A 21,290-nucleotide genomic window follows, 5' to 3' on the forward strand; every position below is an offset into this window, starting at 1 on the left:
TTTTTTATTTAAATTTAAATATATCAAAATATTAAAATATTGAAAGAAGTGATAAAGATATATAATATAATGGGTGATAGTGCTTTAAAAAGTTTTATACGTGAAATATTTGCGGTTAGTTGAAAATTATTCGTATAACGAAATACAATGTTTAAAAATAATAAAACTTGTATATTTTATTCAAATCTCATTATTTAATAACTTAATACGAAATCCATTTAGACATAAAGTTAATTTGTAGTGCAAAGGAATAGAAAATTGAAATTCTGAAATAGTAGAGACTTTCGAAGTTTTAAATTTTGTCTTTATTATGAATCTATTATACTATAAGCACACGCGACTTATTTATGGACTAAAATATAGATTAGACTAGACTATGAATAATTCTAGAAAAAAAAAAACTATATATAAACTATTCTATTAACAAGGATAACGATTAGTATCTGTGATAGACCATAGATTAGCTTATTGAATGGATTATGTACTATTTAGCAAAAATTTCAAATATAGCAGCGATATTTGTTATAGACCACGGATCAGCTTATGGACTTGATAATACACTATTAAGCAAGAAATATTTCTTCTAAAATTTGCGAAGAAAAACTAATTATGCAAAAAATAAATCAAAAATGTTAAGCTTTTTTGCCAAAAAAGGTCACGTATAATTAATATGAAACTCATGCAAATAAATATTAAATACTTATACGTCAAGTAAAACGAATTAAAAAAAAATTAATTTGCACCAAGATTGACAATCGAAACGATTAATTTTTCTTTGTGAGTTTATCAAAATAAAATATAACTTTTTAAAAATAAAAAAGCTATTGTCTATTTGTTAATTTTATTCACAGATTTTCGTTTCTAATTTCAATTTCTTTAACTTTTTTAAACAAAAATATGTTTAATTTAAATAAATTTTTGACGTATGATTAATATGAAATTCATAGAAATAATTATTTAATACTCATACGACATGTTAAACATATTAAAAAATTTGTATTTGAAGTAAAGAAAAAAAATAATATAATTTAATGTAAAAATAAAAGTAATTTGTACTTAATGTAATTTACTTTGTACAAAAAATACGTATTTGTTGTCATTAGTAATACATTGAATTCAAAACAAAGTTATTTTGACAAATATTTGTTTGTTTGTAGTAAAAGTAGGTTGTGTAAAGATTAAATGATTTACGTTGATTAAATTTGTTTGTCAAAACCTTGACATTGAACTGACTGTGAAAAAGCCAGACAAAAAGACAAACAAACTTGCAAACATTAGACAAGCCACAGTTATGCTGTTAAATGTAAAAAAATACGATAAATAAATGTAATTTTAAGTATATTGAAAAGTCAAAAGAGAGACCACATGTGCGTGTACATACATACTTACATACATATATATGTATGTACATTGTATATAAAGAATACATGCTTAAAAATACAAATTATGTTGTCTTTTGAGTATGGGAATAGTAGTCATATACTTTATATTTTATTTATAGGGGAATATTTCATCAAAAAAAGTTTAATTTGAATTCTTTTTTTATTTATAACAACTTAAAACAAATACATTATAAGGAAAAATCTTAATACTGAAAAACATTTAACACTTTAACACACTGTTGTTAGAATAAATAAAAGAAAAATGATTTAAGTTTATTTTTCTCCCTCTCACCTGGAAATTTTTTAAAATGATTGTAGATTACAATATACTGATTGATAAATATCGATTTCTAAATCTTCAAAAGCTATAACACTAACATTTTATATAAAAATAGTATTAAATGTTTTTAACAACATTTTAAGAACTTAAAGAAAGTTTTTGTTATAAATTGCTGAGAAAGTTAACAGATGTTAAAAAAAAACAATTTTAAATTACTAATTAGCTTTAATTAAGGATCTTAAGCTAATTTTAGAATTTTTTTATAAAAATCGATATTTCATAGAATATTAAGGAGATCGGTTTGAATTTAAAAATTTGTAATTCAACGACTCTCTCTTACAAATTTATACCTTAACGGTGTGGGTGCAAATCCTATCACAACCTATCTGGTTCTCTTCAGCAGGAGGTACAGACATTCTGAATACCTCAAGCGTACCAAATATCTTGGCGCAATTTTAGACTCTTAGATCACGTAGAAACTGCCTAATGAAGAAGAAACTATGTGCTTTCTATATATATATATATAAAAATTCCTTTGGGAAATTTATGGTCCATTATACACTGAATGTACACTGCAGTTATGAGACCTATGAGACTCTTGTTTGGTGGAGAGCGATGGATATCAAGACCTACCTCTCTTTTCTTAAGAAGGTACAAAGATTAGCACTTTTGCAAAACAGATCAGTCTAGTGTCGATGCTAAATATATTCACCTCCCCTTGATATATACACCAAATGTATTTCGGCTAAATCTACTCTACCACTTAAACAGTCGAACGGATTGAAGCATCATCGTTTTGGTTTCGTCAACATCTTACAAAAGATAGACATGCTAATTATGGGGTAGTAAACGGACTACATAGTACCTACACTGAATATTAATTGGTCATTTAAGACTAGAAAACTGACAACACTGATGATTGGTGATGATTTCGAACTCTCTCCTAAGAGCTTACGTAATTTCAATTTATCATAAAAAAAATGATTTTCTGTTATCTCTCAGCCACGAGAAGAATCCGGAAGTCAAAAAATGCGACTATACATATCTACTTGGATAGCCTTGCATCAATCAAGGGTCTCCAACTTATCAAAGTTTTCCAACTCCAACGTCTACATATCTTCTCATTAGTAATCAATCATTGGACCTACTGACCCAACATCACGTTAAGTTGATATGGGGGCAATTATCAAATCTGATAAATTCGCAACCAAAGGGTAGTGCCTAGTCTTGCGCAAAGGACTACTCACACTCCTCTGGTGACTCTATCGAAATTGATAGCTGGTGGTCAAATATAGCCACTTGTAGAATATTAAAACTGTTCCGACAAAGGACTTTTTTGTCTTTTAGCAAGAACTCGACTAAGCTTCTCATTGGTATAATTACTGTAGAAGTTGTTTGGATGAGGAATAAAAGAAATTGTTATAACGCCTTCTATGTGATTGACCACAAAGAGCACAGATTACTCTATCTTTGTAGAGCACTTTTCCCTGATCTGGACTGTCCAAAAGATGCGTCACTATTAAATTTGATTGGTTTTATTAGAAATGCCGCATCACAATGGACTACAAGGCCTCCGATTAAACTCGATAACTAACATACTAAGGGCGAGTTTTTCAGATAAACATAATCTACATTCTTTGTTTAAACCTAGTTTAATAAATGTTTTGTGTTTTTCAGTAAACAGTAACGTTACTTATTATCTTAGTTTAACTGAGTATTATTGGCCAATTAAACTTAAGTTATAAGTGAGAAAACACAATTAACAAAAACAATAAAACAATGATTACGGAAGAATAAAAACTTAATATTTTAAGTAAATTGCAATTTTCTGATTTGTTTTGTTTTATTTATTACTGTTCTAAATGTTTATTTAACATTTTTTCAATATTTTTCATTTTACAAATGTATTATTTGCAAAAAACAGCTGTTCATTGTTTATGTTTTTGAGTGAAAACTTGGCAATACTAACAAAGTTAACTGAACTTAAATCCATAACTGAAAAACACAATCATTGGTTAAAGTCTGGCTAAATTTGTTTCTAGTTTAATCTAACAGCAAGAAACCAGCCCTAAATGTACAATGAAAGCTTAAATAGCTACAGATATTCATCACTGGTTCGAAGATGCATTTTTACTAAAATCACGATTTTTTATGAAAAATAACATTGGCAAAAGTTTGTTATCCTTTTATAATTTGTGAATAATTAAAAAATTCTACAGAAATACATCTGTTACTAATACATGAAGGTTAATTCTAGTGATACTATATGGATTAAATGGTTTACTATAGTTTTATATAGTTATATTTGTTGTCGAAAGAATTTCTAATCCTAGAAAATATGCCAATGTCAATGTGTAAGCAAGTATACACACAAACTAATGTATTTATCTATACATATCGACTCATGTAATCAGATGCACCGGCACTAACCCCTTTAAAATAATAAAGAAATTATATAGAATATACATGAGAATTATAAGAACAAACTGTAAAAACATGTCAGTATAAAGTTGACAGTCAAGAAGAGAAAATTTGAATAAAAATATAACAGAAATTATGGATTTTTCCACAATATTGTTTGCAATTAGTATTTGCATAATTTTTATAAAATCGAAAAAATTGTATGTATGGCTGAACTTAAAATTTAAATTAAATCAACAAATAAAGGTTTATTTCTAGGTTCTCTTAAAATTTAATAGAAATTAGAAATTAAAATATATTTGTTATTATTTCAAGGTCAAATACAATTCGAAAAAGTATGATCCTGAATCGAAACGTATCGATGGCTCTGGTCGCTGTTATCCTAATTGTGATTCTACGGTTTGGTTAAGATCCTGTAGTCAAGAGATTATTGAACCTATAGAGGGTCATGTTATTGGTAAAATTCCTTCATGGATTAATGGTTCATTGTTGCGTAATGGTCCGGGCAATTGGCAGGTGGGTGATATGACATTTCAACATTTATTCGATTGTTCTGCACTATTGCATCGTTTTGCCATACACAATGGTCGTGTTACATATCAAAATCGTTTTGTTCAAACCGAGACCCTAAAGAAAAATAATGCCGCCCAACGAATAGTGGTCACAGAGTTTGGTACCGCTTCGGTACCGGATCCTTGTCATTCGATATTTGATAAGTAAGTAGTTGTAAAAAGTAGGTAAATGTTGTAATAAGAGTTTATATTTTATTTTTGAATACTTTAGAGTATCGGCTATATTTCGTCCAGATAGTGGTTCGGATAATTGTATGATTTCTATTTATCCTTTTGGTGATGAGTTTTATACCTTTACAGAATCTCCCGTAATTCATAGGTAAGTTTATTATTGTAACTTGATTTTAAATTAGAATAAACAGAAATCTTTAGCAAGGTTTCTTAAAACAAACAAGTAAGAGTTCTATATTCCGCTGTGCCGAATCTTATATACCCTTCACCATGATGTGTTAAAAAACAGTCATTACGAATATTATTACAAAAAATCAAAAATACTAATTGTAGCCCGTTTTATACGATCTAAATTAATCCGGGCTCTACATGCTTAACTTAACTTAACGAAAAAGTACCAAAAACTTCCCTTTTATGGGTTCCCACTTAATCCAGGCTCTACATAATGTTACTAGGTTCTATATTATAGAAAATTTAAAAAGTACCTTTTGTAGAACGAAAAAGTACCAAAAGTCCCTTTTTGTAGGTTGTTACCTAGTCAACGCTCTACATGCTAAATTTCATGTTTCTAGGTTCAATATTATAGAAAATTCAAAAAGTACCTTTTAAAGAACGAAAAAGTACCAAAAGTCCCCTTTTATGTATTCTGGGCTAATCCGGGCTCTACATACTTAATTTCATATTTCTAGGTTCAATATTGTAAAAAATTCGAAAAGTACTTTTGTAGAAAGAAAAAGTACTAAAAAGTCTCTTTTTGCAAGTTCTTACCTTGTCAAGGATTAACATGCTAAATTTCATGCTTCTAGGTTCAATATTATAGAAATTTCAAAAAGTAACTTTTGAAGAACGAAAAAAGTACCAAAAACAAGTGCAATCAAAAATTTACCGTATAATTATGTGTTTTGTTGTTGTAATTTACAGTTTTTGTCTGAGCATGAATAAAAAATATAAATTTTTTTATGAAATTTTCAGAGGTTGACTCAGATTTTTGCTCATATCTCCGGTATTTATGGACCGATTTTGCTGATTTTAAATAGCGATCTTCTCGAAAGCATGTCTAACAGAATTATTGAAGATTCGGATCTCGCCGATATCCTCTAAAAACTGATTTCAACAAACACACAGACGGACAGACAAACGGACAGACAGACAGACGGACATAGCTTAATTAACTCCGCTACCTATAAGGATCCAGAATATATATATACTCTATGGGGTCGGAAAATTATATTATAGAATTTACAAACGGAATGACAAACTTATATATACCCTTCTCACGAAGGTTAAGGGTATAAAAAGGATTCCTTTTTTAGGGCATTTAAATTCCTAAAATATTTGTTCTTTAAACTTTATTTAATTTATATTATATTTTAGAATAAATCCCCGCACATTAGCCACCGAAGGACGTTTAGTTATCACCGATTTTGCTGGTGTAGTAAGTCACACTTCACATCCACACGTAATGCCCAATGGCACTACCTACAACTTGGGTATGGCCACCACAAAATCTGGACCTGCTTACAGTATAATATGTTTTCCACATGGAGAAAATATGTTCGAGAATGCGTACGTTAAAGCGCATATACCTTGTCGTTGGAAATTACATCCTGGTTATATGCATACTTTTGGTATAACCGAAAATTATTTTGTAATAGTCGAACAACCGCTATCGATTTCATTGCCCGAATTTATTAAAGCTCACGTTTGTAATCAGAACTTATCGGCTTGCCTAAAATGGTTTGAAGATAAACCCACCATATTTCATTTAGTAGATCGTAAGACGGGTCAGGAGACACATACATTCGAATCGGAGGCATTTTTCTTTTTGCACATTATCAATCAATATGAAGAGGATAATTATGTGGTTATAGATATTTGCTGCTACAAGGATCCGGAAATGATCAATTGTATGTATTTGGAATCGATTATGAATATGCAATCTAATCCCGATTATGCCTCATTGTTTCGTGGACGCCCTTTAAGATTTGTTTTGCCTTTAGGCAATACTGGACCAAATACAAAAAATCCCCAAAAATTAAGTCAAAAACGTCGTCTTTTAAAATCGTTTACACTATCGGGCATTAGTTCCCGTTTGCATCAGCCAAAATTTAAACATTCTCTATCACAAAATGAAGATATAACATTTATGACGACAAATCTTCGTACTTCAACGAATGATTTGAGTAATAATAATGAAGATTCTACTTCTAGAGAAGCTCAAGAGAATATAAAATATGAATCTTTGGTAAATTTAGTGAGCTTAGCGAATAGTCAGGCCGAAGCTTATGAAATGCCAAATCGACAGATTTTCATTCGACCGGAGTTATTATGCGACTGGGGCTGTGAGACACCGCGTATTAATTATGAGAATTATTTGGGTAAGTTGTAAAGTCTATAATGTAATTGAAAGTTTTCAACGGGAAATTAAGGTTTAAATAACGATTTTTTTTTTACTTATTGGTCAATATTTGCTAAACTTTTTGCGAAATCTGAATTAGTATCAACATAAGAATGTACCGTAGATTTTCGATTTTTTACTTTTAATTCTGAATATTTTTCAAATTTTTTTTAAAGAGTCTAGATGTTGTGGCCAATTATATCTAAATTGTTGTAAATTGAGGTTTATTTAGATCCTAGGCCAGGCAGAACTTGGCTAGCAAATCGTTTGACTATTTATATTGATTTTATTTTTAAACAAAACAAATTCTTATAATTTTTCCAATATTTTTTTAGCTAAAAAATATCAATATTTTTACGCAATAAGTTCTGATGTGGATGCAGACAATCCAGGAACGGTAAGTTTTCACTATCAGTTCTTAAAGATTAATAATACATACCTTATACACAAAACATAAATAATTTTCCTTTTCAATTGCCTTTTAGCTCATCAAAGTTGATGTTGTTAATAAAACCTGTAAAAAATGGTGCGAAGATAATTGTTATCCCAGTGAACCGATATTTGTACCTGCACCCAGCTCTCGCGATGAAGATGATGGTGTTGTTTTAGCGTCAATGGTATGGGGTGGTTTCAATGAGAACAAAGTGGGTTTATTGGTGCTGTGCGCCAAGACATGGAATGAAATAGGAAGATGTGAATTTCATACATCGGGACCGGTGCCCAAGTGCTTACATGGCTGGTATGCCAAAGATGTAGTTTAGAATTAAACTTTTATATAAAATTGTTATTTCGTAGTTATGTTTTTAGTTCAAAAAAAATAAAATTAAGTTTTATTTAATTAAAATTTCATATTAATGATATTGTAAATAAATTCCTCCCATTTCTTTTGGAATATACGATTGATTTTGCGTCGTTCCTCGGAAGTAAGTATGGAGTATCTAAAAATATGAAAATTATTACAATAAGTATATTATTATAACAGCCGATATATTGCTCTTACTTTAAAGAATTTAAAGCTAATTGTTTAAGAAATTTCAAATCTGCCTCTGCTGGTGCCAACGCCATAAAGGCATAATAGAAATCATAGCTTAAACCTTTAGCATTCCATATACCCGGATCATCAGCCGATATAACTATAGGGAAATTTTCTGCTATTAAAAATGATGCAGGATGATTTCTTAAATCCCACACATAACCCAGCACTTGATTAGATAAGGGATTTACTTCAATGGCTATATTACGTTTTTTAATTGTCGACCACAATTGAGGATGTTTGGGTAAGGCAAAAGCGTGACCAATTCTTTTGGTATTTAAAAGTAAAGCATCCATCATATTCCAATCAGTGCGGCCGTACCAATCTGTAAAAATAGAAAACAACAATTTTGTATAACATTTCATATTATTTAAATCCTCAAAACTTACTAGTCTCTCCGGCATGAAAGAAAAAATTTGCTGTTGACGGTAGATCGGACAATTCATTGGCAAATTTATGCAATGGGTCGCCAGAATCTTCATGGCCTATCAAATCGAAACCAATTATAAAGTTGGGCTTGGCATTACTATAATCAATTAGTTAAAGTTAAAGAGTTTTAATTATACTCTTGATTTGTTAACTTACTGCAGTTGCTTGAAAGTGGTTAGACGTTGTGTCATTTCATCCACTGTGGCCTTGTTTCTTTTAGCATATATTATTTTCATACCCATAAAATCTGGATGTTTTACTTTAAAACTTTCCACTATTTTCTCTAGCTCATTGGCCACTTCTAGAGAGTTGAAGGTTACATTATTGTCACCATACAACTGTAAGAAAAAGTATGAATGTGCTGTTAAAAAGAGCAAAAATTTAAAAGTTTTAAAAATGTTTTAAAAAATTTTCAGAACATAAAAAAAGTTCGATAATAGAAATTGTTCCCCGACTATATTATTATTACACCAAAAGCAGAACAAAATAAACAACAACGCTAAACAAAATAAAAAAACAAAATACACAAGTAAATTATACCAACAGACATCTAAACATACATAACGAAAAACACAGAAAAACAAAAACAAAATAAACAACGCAATAAAACCAACCTATATCCAAATATACGAACAGAATTCACAAAAACAAAATACACAACTTAATGACGTCAACAGCATCCAAACATACAAAACAAAATTTACAGCTGAATAAAACCAAATACATCTACACACACGTGTACATCTTTTTCTAATATACAGAGTTGTTGTTGCTTATTGAACAAAGCATGAAAAAAATATGACATTTTTTATGATATTTTCAGAGGTTGTCTCGGATTTTTGCTCATATCTCCGTTATTAACCGACCGATTTTGATGATTTTAAATAGCGATCTTCTCGAAAGCATGTCTAACAGAATTACTAAAGATTCGGTTCTCGCCGATATCTGGAGTCTTCTAAAAACTGATTTCAACAGACAGACGGACATGGCTTAATCGACTCCGCTGTCTATAAGGATCCAGAATATATATACCTTATAGGGTAAAAAAATTATATTATAGAAATTACAAACGGAATGACAAACTTTATACCCTTCACCTTCTCACGAAGTTTATAAAGATACAAATCATATTATATGTTCTAGTCTGCTAAGGAATCCGTTGCGGTATTATGGTCAGTTAATTCTATAACTCAGTCTCCTGGACTTTATTCTTTTTATTACATTTTTCAATCTACGCTCTTAAGGAAAGTTATATCTGGATCTAATTTCGACAAAAGCTTGACATTTATCACATTCTTAATATTGGGGGAATATCCTAAAAATGTCAAAAGCTTATAGCACTGTAGTGGTATTATATTACACTTTTTGTACCAAAAGATCCATCAGATTATAGAGACCTAATTCATGATTAATCTTATTAAAGTTTTTAAAAAGAAATCTTTAAAATGGGCTGAGAACTCATTTAAGACCATTTATACACCTACATTGCTTCTAACATTTGTGCCTATTTCTTTCTATCATATTTATGGTATTTTTATTTTAATTCCCAATTAAAAAATTACACCTATGTATTTAAAGTTGTACTTGTCATTAATATTATCCTGTCCAATAAGAAGTTTATGGACAGATGAACGTACATACACACATATGTACATAGTTAAATTGCCAGAGAAGAGCCATTCATTCGTTGCATTTTAGTTATTAAAATTAAAATAAAACTGCAATAAAACTGAAGGCGTATGATTACTATTTAACATTTAACAAATAACAATCATACGTACCGTGGAATTGCACTCAATATACATTTGAATTTCATTATATCAACATATTTAACTCACCGGTGATAACGAGGCTCTTATTTCGGCATAAATTATATTATCTTCACACAATTCCTCCAATAAACGTTTATGATAATTACAAAATGCCGGTTGATATTTATATAATTGATCAACGGTTTGAAAAATATTCTCAAAACGTTTCCAAATCTTTCTGCGATCAGTGATCATGGCTGAAAGTAAAAAAAACACAAAACCTAAACAATTTTGTAAATAACTTTTTTTCCTCGCAACTCACATTCTGGATGCATGCTATACATATTTATATGTTTCTCCAATTGTTTCTCATACAGTCTTTTATCTTCCGCATTGACACGTTCCAAACAAACATTCTGCACCTCACTGTGACACTTGCTCTGATCATAGGTGAATATCAATAAACCGCTTACATCTCGACAAGTATACAAATTATATAAATTTGTTAAATTTGCTATAATCCATTTGGAACTAACCATACCCTTGTTGTGACCATGTAAAAATGCACCTTTGGGCATTTTTTGTATAATACGAAAGACTTCACTTTGACGCAAATACTGTTTGCCCTGAAAGAAATGCATGGCTGGGGGATATTTGGTGGGATCTTTGAAACCCTCTGTTATCTAAAAGTTCAATGCAATGCAAGAAATTATTGCTGTCGTAAGTTACTTAAATTATTTTAATTTTAGTTATGTACCTCTTCCTTTTTGGCATTCATTAATATACTGTTGGCTTTCTCTTCGGCTGATGATAACCACAGATTGCCACCCAACGATGACATACGTTCAGCTTCCATTATTTTATTACGTAGAGCATCATAAGCTGAACAAAAATTAATTTGTGATTTATTTTCATTTTAAACGTTTAAATGCATTTCAAAAATGGGGGCAAATGTAATTTTTAGAGATTTAAGAATTGAAACAATTTGATGGGAAGTCAGTGGGAATGTTTTTAAAATTGCAAATAAAAAGAAATTTTTATTCGTAATACCCTTATGCAAATAAATGCGACAAATTATTGGATTACTGCTAAATAATGTAATATTTTTATAACAAATAACTTCTGAAGTGTTAAGTATAAATAAATATGTACATATGTAACCAAAAGCATTCTAATAAGGGACAACTTTTCTTCAGAAAGATGAAACACATCTCCTATTCTTGCTATTCCTCACAGTAAACATTGTGGATCCAATAATAAAACATCAAAAATTTCCGCATTTATATTTACGGCAGCCCCTATTCTTGCATTTCTTCAGAATAAATATTGTGGATCCCATAAATTTTAAATTATGTTTAAAGTAAATATCGAAAACTTTTAAGCTCTAGCCGATAAAAACACTTTCAGCGCTAGAGAAAAAGGGACATACTTCTTCACGTACTTTTTTATACTGTTGTGTAATGAATAGGGCCCAGCACTTACCACTTGACATACCACTTATGGTGGTAGATTAAATAGATATTGAAATATGTTTAATATCGCCTTTTTCTCTTCAACTTCAATTCTTAAGTTTAATCAAGTATCCCCTCTCTCATTTACTAGGGGACTGTTAAGCGACGACTGCCACTCTCTTGCTTACTTGGTGTACAGTAAAGTGGCGATTGTCTTCACTCTCAATTACGAAGAGTACATTCGACATAAATGACCAAAAAAATTCAAATAGGGTACACCCAGCTATTAAGACTTTAGTGGAAAATAACAATTGTGTCTTTAAATATCTACATTCTGAAGTACAATGAAAAAGTTAATGTTTAAGCGTCCTCTCACTCGTTTTTTACCTAGGATACAGTAAAGTGACGACTAACATCACTATCGTTTACAAAGAGTACGTTAGTGACGAATAACCCTATAAATAGAAATTGTGGTCAATCATATGGTAATACATTAGTGTAAATCGTTCCCACGACAATTGGTTCTTCGCACCGAAACGACTAGGAGTTCAACGAAAAACGATCAAGGATTGTAAACCTAGCCACACCGACTTTACAGGTGTCGCTGCTACAACAACAACATTAGTGTAAATGACTGCCTTTTACATATGCATTGACTCTTTGTCGAACTGCTGGAGCCTCAAAATTCTCAAAAATTGTAAAAATGTTATTACCCTAATGTACATATAAGTATACTTGAAAAAATATCAAAACATTTTGATCTTACGTACAACCAACTTACAACTTCTTAAAACAACTCTACACACTTTTCAATGTCGTAAACAACCTTCTCGCATTGTATCATTGCTTCATAGGCCCCAAATCTCTCTTCAAATTCTGTAGATTGGAATTTAGTGTCAAGTAAACCAATTTTGAATAAGTGACCCAACTCCAAAAATTGATTCTGACAAAATTTGCAGTAAGGTTAGTACTTTTGGATAGTATGTCAGCTCCAGGAGTCAAAGGAAGACAAAGTTGGACAATTTGATTTAATTGAAATAAGTGTGTAGGCGTCTATATAATGTTAGGTACTAATCTTGGTGCAAATTTCATCAAAATCGATTTTTTGAGTTGGGTCACTTGAAATATTATTGCATACATACATGTGTATGTATAAAATTTGCTACATTACCCCCCAATTAACAAAAAAATTTCTTTAAAAAATTTATAAATGTAAAATAAATTCTTGGTTAATTAGTTATAAGGAAAAATTATTTACCAGGCCAAATATTTGTTATTAGCAATAATTTTAACAATGAATTAGAATTAAACACAGCATGCACACACACAGACTTAAACATGCTTTTTCGCACCTGTAGTTAAATTATCATAAATAATTCGTATTTTGGGTGTAAAATTTGCTAATCAAAGAAAAATACCGAAAAAAAAGAAGATAAACATTCAGTAAATGATTTAAATAAATGCTACTAATATGTCACGCCAAATGATTATATAATCACAATTATTTCTTTAAAAAAAATCCCAACAAGGATTTCGATATCTATTTAAATTTAACACTCACACAATTCCATTGCATTAACAATAAAATTAACATTTAAAAATATTGTTAATAAAAGTAAATTTGAATATTTTGTTTTTAACATTTTGTAGAAGTTTTTTTTTTGGATTATTTATTTTTTTATATGAATTTAATTTTTTTTCATTTAATTTAACCCGTTTTTATGGTTTGAATTTTTTTTAGAAGTATATTATTAGTTGTTAAACGTTTTACTGATGCACTGCTACTAAATTCAATTGAAACTGAACAAATGTTTAATTCTCAAATTGTGTTTATTCCAGTTTTGATTTGACAAAAAAATATGCAAATGTCAACACAAATTATTTGTCCGTCACAATTTCATTAAAATATTTTTTTTCTCTCTACGGGATTGCAAAAAAAAAAAAAACGATAGTTTATTCCTCAATTTACAAATACACTCATAAAGCTTTGGTTCATTGTCATCATCATCTAAACAGTTCATAATAATGATGTTTATAAACATGATCATACTGATGATTATCATTTTTACAGCATTTTTCATTCATAATATTTTTATTTTATTCACATACATACATATATGTATTTAGTAAACGTTTTTATTTATATTTATTGGTTTGTTTATAAACAAACATTTTTATTAAGGTTTCATTATCAATATCATTGTAAACATAAATATACTATAATGTTGCCCAAAAAAAGTTTTGCAAAAATTCATATACTGATTGAAATAATCTCCTTTTTCCAATAACGCAGAAAATTTTATTAAAAAAAAAATAAATTTTAAATTAATTAAAAATTAGATTATTATATTAAGCAATATAAGATGATTATATAAAGCAAAATTAGACACGAACCGGATGATGTACGTCTGAAACTATAAACCTGTTAGCTTTTCATTTCGAGATCCTGTGTAATTTTTAAAGGACTTCAAAGTTTTAAGAATTAAAATTTTCAAAAAAATATTTTAAAATACTTCTACTGATCATACAATGCCCAATTTGAAGTCAAGCCAACAAAAAGAGTTGTAAAATATTTTATGTTATTTTGAGTTTGTTCTGTCAGAATCAAAAGGTGTATAAAAAAATCATACAATATTATTTTTTTAATAATATTGAAAATTTTAATAGATTTTTAAGGATAAGAATTTTAATTTTAAAATAAAAATAATACAAAATATTTCCAAACCTTTGGCTTGCCTACTAATTTAACATTGTTTCAAGAATAAAAGTATTTTAAAATATTTTTTGAAAAATGTACTTTTTAAAACTTTAGCATCAGACGTATATCATCTGATTCTTGTGAATCATGAATTTTTCTCTTTTTTCGGACGGTGTAATATTTAAAGCATTCCAATATTAAATTTAGATTATTGAAGTATGGGTTCAGAAAGAAGTAGGAGCTTAAAAACTGATTCCGCCTCGAGCAACCATTATGACATTACATGCCCATGTTTGATATCTATCTATCTATCTATCTATCTATCTATCTATCTATCTATCTATCTATCTATCTATCTATCTATCTATCTATCTATCTATCTATCTATCTATCTATCTATCTATCTATCTATCTATCTATCTATCTATCTATCTATCTATCTATCTATCTATCTATCTATCTATCTATCTATCTATCTATCTATCTATCTATCTATCTATCTATCAATCTATCTACCTATCTATCTATCTATCTTTCTATCTTTCTATCTATGTAGTTCTCATATATTTGCAAGAAACAAAATATAAAAACTTTAATGTCGCATAAATTGTATAACTGTTGTTTTTTCTTAATCAATTCCAAAATTACAAAAAATTGAGATTGCTGCCTTTGTATTTACACCCCTTAATTCACTTTTTCATATTTGATAAGTAAATATTTAGTTTAAATTCAGATTAATATATTATATTATATAGTTTTGTAATTCCCTACAAAATGTCCAGATTCATAACGTATGGCAACAATGATGCCAACATATACAAACATATATAATTATGTATATATATGTATGTAGGTTAGGGTGTGAGAAACAGTTTCATTTTCAACTAAAACGATGTAACATTTTCATTCATTACAATTGCAGCGACATGTATGACTATGCATTTGTATAGCATTTTCCTAATGGTTTATGACAAAAATAATCGACATTTTTTAAAACAATTAACATTTTTTATGATTTATCTTAGTCGTGAGTAAACTAATAAATTTAATTTGAATAAATTGTATATGAGAAATTTATTTTTTTTTCGTGATTTCAAATTGGTTTAGTTTTAAATAACAATCTTTTTCTATGTGATTTAATTATTTCTAAAATAAAAGTTAATTAATATTTATATTATTTGTCAGCAGTTTAGCGCTCGCATTGTAATCTACATACGTTACGAATGTATCATTTACTAGGGGTGATAATTTTGAATGTGTCGTTGTGTCTGTTCGATACATTTTTAAATAAATTCGTGTGATCTCGTGTTGATGGTTATGTTGTGATGAATGTGCGCCATCACACTTTCGTTATCACATTCAATTGTCAAGTTCACTGATGCAATTTATTCTATTCAGCAGTTTTGATTTGTTTGTAAACAGAGATGAGTTAAATACATTGATATTTGTTTATTTGTCTGTAAATATCATTGCTATGAGCAATAAATATAAAAGATGTCTTTGAAAATTATGAAACTACATTTATGAGCTACAATTACAATCAGAATTACATAAGATAAATTGATATAGATTCGATATGTATTTATTTTGACAAGATCCTTCTATTTTGGAGTAGGAAAAGAAACACTTGATATTAATGTAGAATCTACATGATTATGCTTCAAGAGGGTGGTAAAATTATTTTTAAATATTGACCCAATAAGATCACAATATCTACTTTCCAATATTTCAGAATGATCGTCAGTTCGAAAAGTTTAAATCTGTGTTTTACCTTACGACGAGATAAGTGAGAGAAATTATTTTTATATGCTGCAATAGCCCAAGGTCATTAATCTTCATATATTTCTCCTGTCTCCTAATTCACAGATAGTTTTTTGAAACCCATATTAGGTCATTAATAGCAGAGTTTCCACACTATATATTCTATGATTGGATATTTCTTTAATAAATAATTCCAGTTTTAAATAGTGTAGTAACAATAACATCAGTAGTCATATCAAAGTCCAACAGATTGTAAATACAGCTTTCATTTTCGAAACATTACATGTTGACATAGGACTATCAAGAAATGACTACCCAGTTAAAAAAGAACTTCAAAGAAGCGAAAAACAAGTGGAATGTAGATGGAAGTACTGAAAAAGACCTGAAAATGATGATTTTAACACAGGCTTGTCATAGGAGGGATTTTTTATGTGAATTCAAATTCATTCAAATTCGTTATTAGGAAGTGAAATTGTAGTATTACACCGTTCGACAAAAAGAGAAAAAAATCGTTAGACGAGAACCAGAATGCTGGTGCTATCAATTTTAGGGAAAAAATCTGTGTTCTTAGTATTTAATTTCGTGACTTCAAAGTTTTAAAAAGTACACTTTTAAAAAAGTATTTTTAAATACTTTTTTTAATCAAATGTCTTTTAAAATTCTTATCCTTAAAAATCTATTAAAATTTTCAGTGTTATTTTTTCAAAAAAAAATGTTGAAAAAATTTTTTATACATCTATTGGTCCTGACTGAATAAACTAAAATAACACAAAATATTTTACAACTCTTTTTGTTAGCTTGACATCAAATTTGGCATTGTTTGATTAGTATAAGTATTTTAAAATATTTTTTGAAAAATATACTTTTTAAAACTTTGAAGTCCCACAGGATCACGAAATGAAAAACGCTGATTTTTTCCCTTGAATTTATAATTTCAGACGTATATCATCCGGTTCATGTCTAATTTTGAATGTCGGACGGTCTTCTTATTTTTGGTCTTTTATTATATAGTGGTGACCGTATATGGTTCTTTTTTGTTGTGTTGCACTGTGTAATTTAAGTCAAATACTTAATAATTATATAAATAATTAAATAAATTCCACACATTTATCAATGGACACCAAAATAAAATGGGTTCAATTAAAAAAAAAAATTAGTACAAAAACTACCTTAAATTTTAAACAAAATTGTATTCTTTTCACTACTTTGGAAGTCAATAAACATCACTTTCACAGAAGGTAAACAATTTCACTTAGTGCTACTTTTAAAGTAGTGATAAATGTTATTTTTTGGAAATACTTCGTTCTATTTTTGTTGGGTAATAAAGTCTTATCAGATTACAAATATTCCCTTCTGTTAATGATATCCCTATACCATACAAGTAGTCCCCTCGAAAAGTATCTTTAATTTCAATTAAACAAAGATTTTAATATAATTTAAAATAGAATGAAAAAAACATAAATTAACTAAATATGACGACATTAATTGATTTTGTGACTCAAAATTAAAACACTTTGCTATTCACTGAATATTTAAGAAAAATATAAAAAAAACTTAATTTGATTTATGCTGCAAAAATTAAAATCAATTTTAAGAACCTTAACAAAAACTAAACATTAAAAGTTGACAAAATAATTTTGAGCACAAATAATTTCAATTTAGTTGTCAACTTTTTTTTTGCACATTTACATACATTTCGAAGATTTCAATTATAATTAAATATTCTCATAACGAAGTCAAAAAACCGTATTTTGTTTAAAGACGCACGCTCGCGGTTATAACGTCAGCGGTAGTAGCGAAAAAAATCATACATATGTACATACATATCTACATAAAGAAATCATAATGTAAGTTTTTTTTTAATAACAATTTAAAATAGTTAGATACAAACAAACGTAGGTATCTAGTGTACACACACGTATGCGAAATTAGAAAAAAACTTTAAATTTCTAAAATAACTTAAATTATTTGTGTGTTATTTAGTTACTTTATAAATTTTGGGTTTTTTTTTGACAATAACATCATTATAAATCAATTTAGCTGTTAGATATTAAAATTTCATATGAACTTTACAAAATTGTGTTTGTTTACAATCAAAAGATTTAATTGACCCTTTAAACTAATTTAATGGATTGAGTGATTTAATTGTTTGTAAATAATTACTATATTTTTATGTAAATTTGTAAATAATATATAAATTTATAGTAATGGTTTCATGGTGTATATGAAAAATTCGAGATCTACGAGGCGCATTATTTTGACACCCTATATAATTCGAATTTGTAAACAAAAAGCCTGGGTATTCCTCGTTGGTTTAAAGAAAATCATCCAAGTCGACCTAGAACTTTATTTAGAAAGCAGGAAACCATGAAATACTAAGTAAATATTGAATTTTCGATCGTACTCCACAAGTAAAGTTGAAGAATTTTAATGTTCTCCCTCAGGGTAAAAACGCTTTTGTATTAAATAGTCTCCACCAGGGTATTAACTATTAGGTTTTAATGGTCTACACCAGGGTATCAACGCTTTGAAAATTCTATGGTCTCTACTAGTCAAAACATAAAGTCACTTTGAGGCTAAATGTCAACATTTTCAAAGATATTCCACTTAGGGCGGGTTTCTTACTACTCAGTTAAACTAGGCATACAAAATACATAAAAAAATACACAGCTGAATAAAACCAAATACATAACAACACACACATGTACAACTTTTTCTAATATACAGTGTTGTTGTTGCTTTTTTAACAAAGCAAGGTTGTCTCGGATTTTTGCTTATATCTCCGTTATTTACCGACCAATTTTGCTGATTTTAAATAGCGATCTTCTCGAAAGCATGTCTAATAGAATTATTGAAGATTTGGATCTCGCCGATATCTGGGGTCCTCTAAAAACTGATTTCAACAGACAGACGGACAGACAGACGGACCTGGCTTAATCGACTCCGCTATCTATAAGGTTCCAGAATATATATACTTTATAGGATCGGAAAATTATATTATAGAAATTACAAACGGAATGACAAACTTATATATACCCTTCTCACGAAAGTGAAGGGTAAAACAATCAGAAAATTGCAATTTACTTAAAATATTAAGTTTTTGTTCTTCCGAAATCATCGTTTTATTGCATTTTCTTACTTATAACTTGAGTTTAATTGGCCAATTGCACTCAGTTAAACTAAGATAATAAGTAACTTTACTGATAACCAAAAAACACGAAACATATATTAAACTAGGTTTAAACAAAGAATGTAGATTATCTTTATCTGTAAAACCTGCCCTTATTAGAGGTAAAACGGGGCTAATGCAGACTATACACAAAGTAATGAACACTAAGTAAATGTGTAGTTTTCAATGGTACTTTACCAGTAAAGTGAAAGTGTTTTAATTGTCTCCAGGTCATAAATGGTTTGAATATTCCATTAGTCAAAACAAATTGAAGAGTTTTGATGGTCTCCAGGGTATAAATTTTTTGCTTTGTCAAATGGTTTCAATTAGTCAAAACAAAATCTTACTTTTAGGTAAAACAAAGTAATGCATTACACAAGTACACAATACATTAAAATTCGTTGCTTTTATAAGAAAATCCAACGTATCTAAACTAATTTAATTTAAATTAGAATAATTGTTATAAAATATTCCAAAAAATCCTTCTAAAACGATCGAAGAACTTTTATAAATCTTTGTTTCGCTTTAAAACAATATTTACTACAACCCAGCAGAAATAAAACGAAGTACTTCTGAGAATGACTTCGGATGTAGTGAATTTGAAATCAAATAAAAATGACATCCCTCCTATGACAAGCCTGTGTTAAAACAAGTAAGAAATTATAGTCGGTCGAGGCCGACCCGACAAAAAATGTGATTTAGTTGTCATAATAAAGTATTTAAGTTGAATTGTACCAGATATACATACTTAAGCCGTTTATTGTTGAATAAAATTGTGGACATTTAAGTGAAACTTTGACGGGAGCTTTTCATAGAGGCTAGGATCATATGATGACCTATTATAATAGAATTCGTAAGGGTCCTCAAGTCTAGTATAGAACTTGGTTTTGCAGCTTTTTGTCGAGATTTATGTACATTAAACATAATTATGAACTTTAAAGCCCTATTCGGCGGGTTCAGTTGTATGGGGCTAGGTGAAATAATGGACCGATGTTAACCATTTTCAATAAGCTTAGTCCCCGGGACAATAGATGATCATGTACCAAATTTCATTAAATTATCTTTAAAATTGCGACCTGTAGTTTGATTACAAGGTTTACATGGACGGACGGACATAGCTAAATCGACTCAGAAAAAGATTCTGAGCCGATTGGTATTCTTTAATGTGGGTATAGGACCAATATTATTGTGCGTTACAAACATCAGCACAAACACAATAAACCCTCCCCACTAAAGTTTTATAGGGTATAATCATTACTTCTTCACGTCTTTTTCATACTTCCATGGAGTAAATTCTACTTTTTTTCGCTGCTTTGGAAGTTCTTTTTTCGTTGTTATGCTTGTACTTGAAAACCGAAATTCCAAAAGAAAACACATTTAAATGTTTGATGTCATTACACTATCTCCAAAATTACTTTTTTAAATTATTGTAAAAAAATAACGAATAATTAGATATAAATTACTTCTCTGCTACTTTATTTTCTAAGTAAATAAACAATATAACTAAAATAATAGTACATTAATGTGTCAAGTGTGCGAATTGTTTATTTAATAGCAATTAACATGAAAATAATATGTTAGGAGCAAAACGAATGAAAAATACCCTTCACTTTATACCCTAAAGGACTTATTCATAAAAAACTTTTATTCTATAAATGGTTTAAATATAAACAATTCAAGAAAAACACTTGTATATATATTTCTACATTGAAAAAAGTTCTTTCTTTAAAGGTTCTTAGTAAGATAAATTGTCTAATTAATCATTAAAAATATG

The 21,290-nt window shown here is 28.9% G+C and overlaps 2 protein-coding genes across 4 annotated transcripts in view; one reads left to right on the forward strand and one right to left on the reverse strand.

Moving 5' to 3' along the window:
• Positions 1–8,107, forward strand: LOC111689802 (carotenoid isomerooxygenase). Of its 2 annotated transcripts, none has more exons than XM_023452268.2 (6): positions 1–114; positions 4,399–4,799; positions 4,867–4,974; positions 6,201–7,204; positions 7,560–7,621; positions 7,710–8,107. In XM_023452268.2, the coding sequence occupies exons 1-6, from the start codon at positions 70–72 to the stop codon at positions 7,983–7,985; spliced, it is 1,896 nt and encodes a 631-aa protein (XP_023308036.2). In that variant the 5' UTR covers positions 1–69; the 3' UTR covers positions 7,986–8,107. The 2 variants fall into 2 exon arrangements, with proteins under 2 accessions (XP_023308036.2, XP_046803746.1); XM_046947790.1 differs by lacking the exon at positions 1–114 and adding an exon at positions 4,055–4,329.
• LOC111689794 (adenosine deaminase 2) overlaps positions 8,002–21,290 on the reverse strand; it is a 21,129-nt gene continuing 7,840 nt past the window's right edge. The window contains exons 1-8 of one of the 2 annotated variants that reach the window (XM_023452259.2): positions 13,450–13,498; positions 11,195–11,319; positions 10,760–11,120; positions 10,525–10,694; positions 8,843–9,024; positions 8,647–8,783; positions 8,225–8,582; positions 8,002–8,162 (exon numbers count right to left, since the gene is read on the reverse strand). In XM_023452259.2, coding sequence (XP_023308027.2) covers positions 8,063–8,162; positions 8,225–8,582; positions 8,647–8,783; positions 8,843–9,024; positions 10,525–10,694; positions 10,760–11,120; positions 11,195–11,319; positions 13,450–13,459 — 1,443 coding nt within the window. In that variant the 5' untranslated portion in view covers positions 13,460–13,498 and the 3' untranslated portion in view covers positions 8,002–8,062. Of the gene's footprint in view, positions 8,163–8,224; positions 8,583–8,646; positions 8,784–8,842; positions 9,025–10,524; positions 10,695–10,759; positions 11,121–11,194; positions 11,320–13,449; positions 13,499–21,290 lie in introns of those variants that run through there. The other variant, XM_046947792.1, reaches the window with a different exon arrangement.

This window comes from Lucilia cuprina, chromosome 4, assembly GCF_022045245.1.
Source record: "Lucilia cuprina isolate Lc7/37 chromosome 4, ASM2204524v1, whole genome shotgun sequence".
In the NCBI taxonomy this organism is placed as follows: Eukaryota; Metazoa; Arthropoda; class Insecta; order Diptera; family Calliphoridae; genus Lucilia; species Lucilia cuprina.

Excerpts from the sequence above, each read along its gene's own strand:
- LOC111689802 (XM_046947790.1), top strand. The coding sequence starts at position 4,219 with ATGGATTTTTCCACAATATTGTTTGCAATTAGTATTTGCATAATTTTT. Across the intron at positions 4,330-4,398 it reads AATTAAATCAACAAATAAAG|GTCAAATACAATTCGAAAAA; the intron begins GTTTATTTCTAG and ends TATTATTTCAAG. Across the intron at positions 4,800-4,866 it reads TGTCATTCGATATTTGATAA|AGTATCGGCTATATTTCGTC; the intron begins GTAAGTAGTTGT and ends TGAATACTTTAG.